General features: G+C 39.3%; 1 protein-coding gene across 1 annotated transcript; it reads left to right on the top strand.

The window, feature by feature from the left end:
* Window positions 1-1,797, top strand: LOC104730304. The gene is made up of 4 exons (XM_010449457.2): window positions 1-110; window positions 552-644; window positions 830-1,224; window positions 1,317-1,797. Exons 2-4 carry the CDS (start codon window positions 572-574, stop codon window positions 1,569-1,571), a joined length of 723 nt encoding a protein of 240 aa, XP_010447759.1. The 5' UTR covers window positions 1-110; window positions 552-571; the 3' UTR covers window positions 1,572-1,797.

Here is a 1,797-nt window from a genome sequence, read left to right as displayed (position 1 = left end):
TTTGTCACATTTGGGAACTTTCCCTAATTTGCTTCGGGCGACTGTGACTGCGACTGTGACCACTGTTTCTGATTCCGCCGTTTGTTGTCTCTCTCTCTGAGTCTCCTCCGGTAACAAATTCTCTCTCTCTCTCGAGCTTTTCTAGCTTGTTTCGTGGGTTTGTTTCCAGGTTTTGCTTGTGATTTAGCCTTCTCAGTGAACTTTTTGTAGTTACGTTTTAGGGTTTTAAACTTGTTTTTGCTTGGATGAATGATGTTTGAGTCCTTCTTAGTTTTAGGGTTAGAGTTATTCTTTGTATTTGAAAACGTTAGTTTAGTTTACTCGGAAAGCTTTCTCTTTTCGACGAATCTTTCTCTGCAACTTGAAATAGAAATAGTTATGTTGATGTTCAAATGTTTTGCTAGTTAGTTGTCAAGTCTTGTCTCTGTTTTTGCTGGTCTCGCTCTGATTTTGTTTTATCTGAATGTCTTCGTCTGCTTGATGTTGATTTTACCACTTTGGACTCGCTTCTGAGATCTTTTGTATGCAAAATTTCATATTTATGTGTGTAGGAATCCCTAAGTAATTCAAGATGGCCTCCTCTGCCTCCTCAGCCTCCTGTCATCCAGATTGCGACCGAGCAATGAAGGCGCAAGAAGATTACGGTAACTTATCAAAATCTTGAATCTTTGAGAGATATTTTACTTTCTTTGTTGCATCATGATGTGATTTGGTTTTTATCTGGATAGTCTTATACTCTTAGTTGAATCTCATCCTTTGAAAGAGCGAATTGAATTGATTACAACAACAAGCATTGGATTCATTTTCATATGTTTCTTGTCTTTGTCAGATGCGTCTCAATCTGCGGCTTTGGTAGCAGCGGAACTGATAAGCGGTGCACGGCTTATACATAAGCTCGACACTGAGTTAACTCCCTACTCAGCTCAGTTCTTGGTGGATAATGCTTGTCCCAAGAAGGAAGACGGGCAACGCTCTGTGCTCACTGTGAAAGATGCCCTTGCTTTTGCTTTGAAAGAAGGGATTCCAAAAGAAGGTCTTTGGCCACGTTTGGGGTGTTTGGTTCCGCCTTCACCATCATCTGCTTCTTACATACCTCGCGTTTCCTTGAAAAGAAAAGTTGCTGAAGCCAATGATTTGCTTGGACTAATTAATCTGTTGTTGCATCGTCAACCTGTGGGAGGAAAACTGCATGTGTGGAGTCCGGAGATTGATTCTCTTGTCGATGTAAGTGTGTTGTTTAGTTGAATTTCATAATTTTCAGAGATGAATGTTAATGTTTTGTTTTAAATATTGCTCAATCTTTTTTGGTGTGGTAGAAAAATTTCCGTGCCCCGCCAGGTTATGAATCACGGTATGTTGGGCTTAGAGATGTGATTATAGTTGCAGTGAGGATGATCGAGGGAGAGATTGCTGCAACTGTGAAGATATGGTACAAGAAGAAGACTGCACTTATCAATGTGTCTTTCAGCAAAATGCATGTGTTTCCACAATGTATTGGTGACACCATTCATGTGATAGGGCCAACAACACTGCTTGTTGACTTCTGTGTCCCGTTCTTATCTATCAAGTAAGCAAGAGCTTAGATCTTTGGTAAGTGTGTCTAGAGCACTATATCGCTAGCTGTGGAACTTGTTTGTGGATCTTAATTTAAGAATGTGTTTTGAGACTATTTTTATGTAAGTTAATAAGTCAAGTATCTTGGAAAACCATATCCTAGTTGTGGAACTTGTTTGGTTTGAAATTATGACTGTTTTAAGACACTTTCATCTGTGAACAAGTCTTTGAACTTGTTTATCA

Source organism: Camelina sativa, chromosome 12, assembly GCF_000633955.1.
Source record: "Camelina sativa cultivar DH55 chromosome 12, Cs, whole genome shotgun sequence".
NCBI lineage: Eukaryota > Viridiplantae > Streptophyta > Magnoliopsida > Brassicales > Brassicaceae > Camelina > Camelina sativa.
The sequence above is the reverse complement of the archived record's forward strand: the minus strand, read 5'-3'. Positions and strand labels throughout refer to the sequence as shown.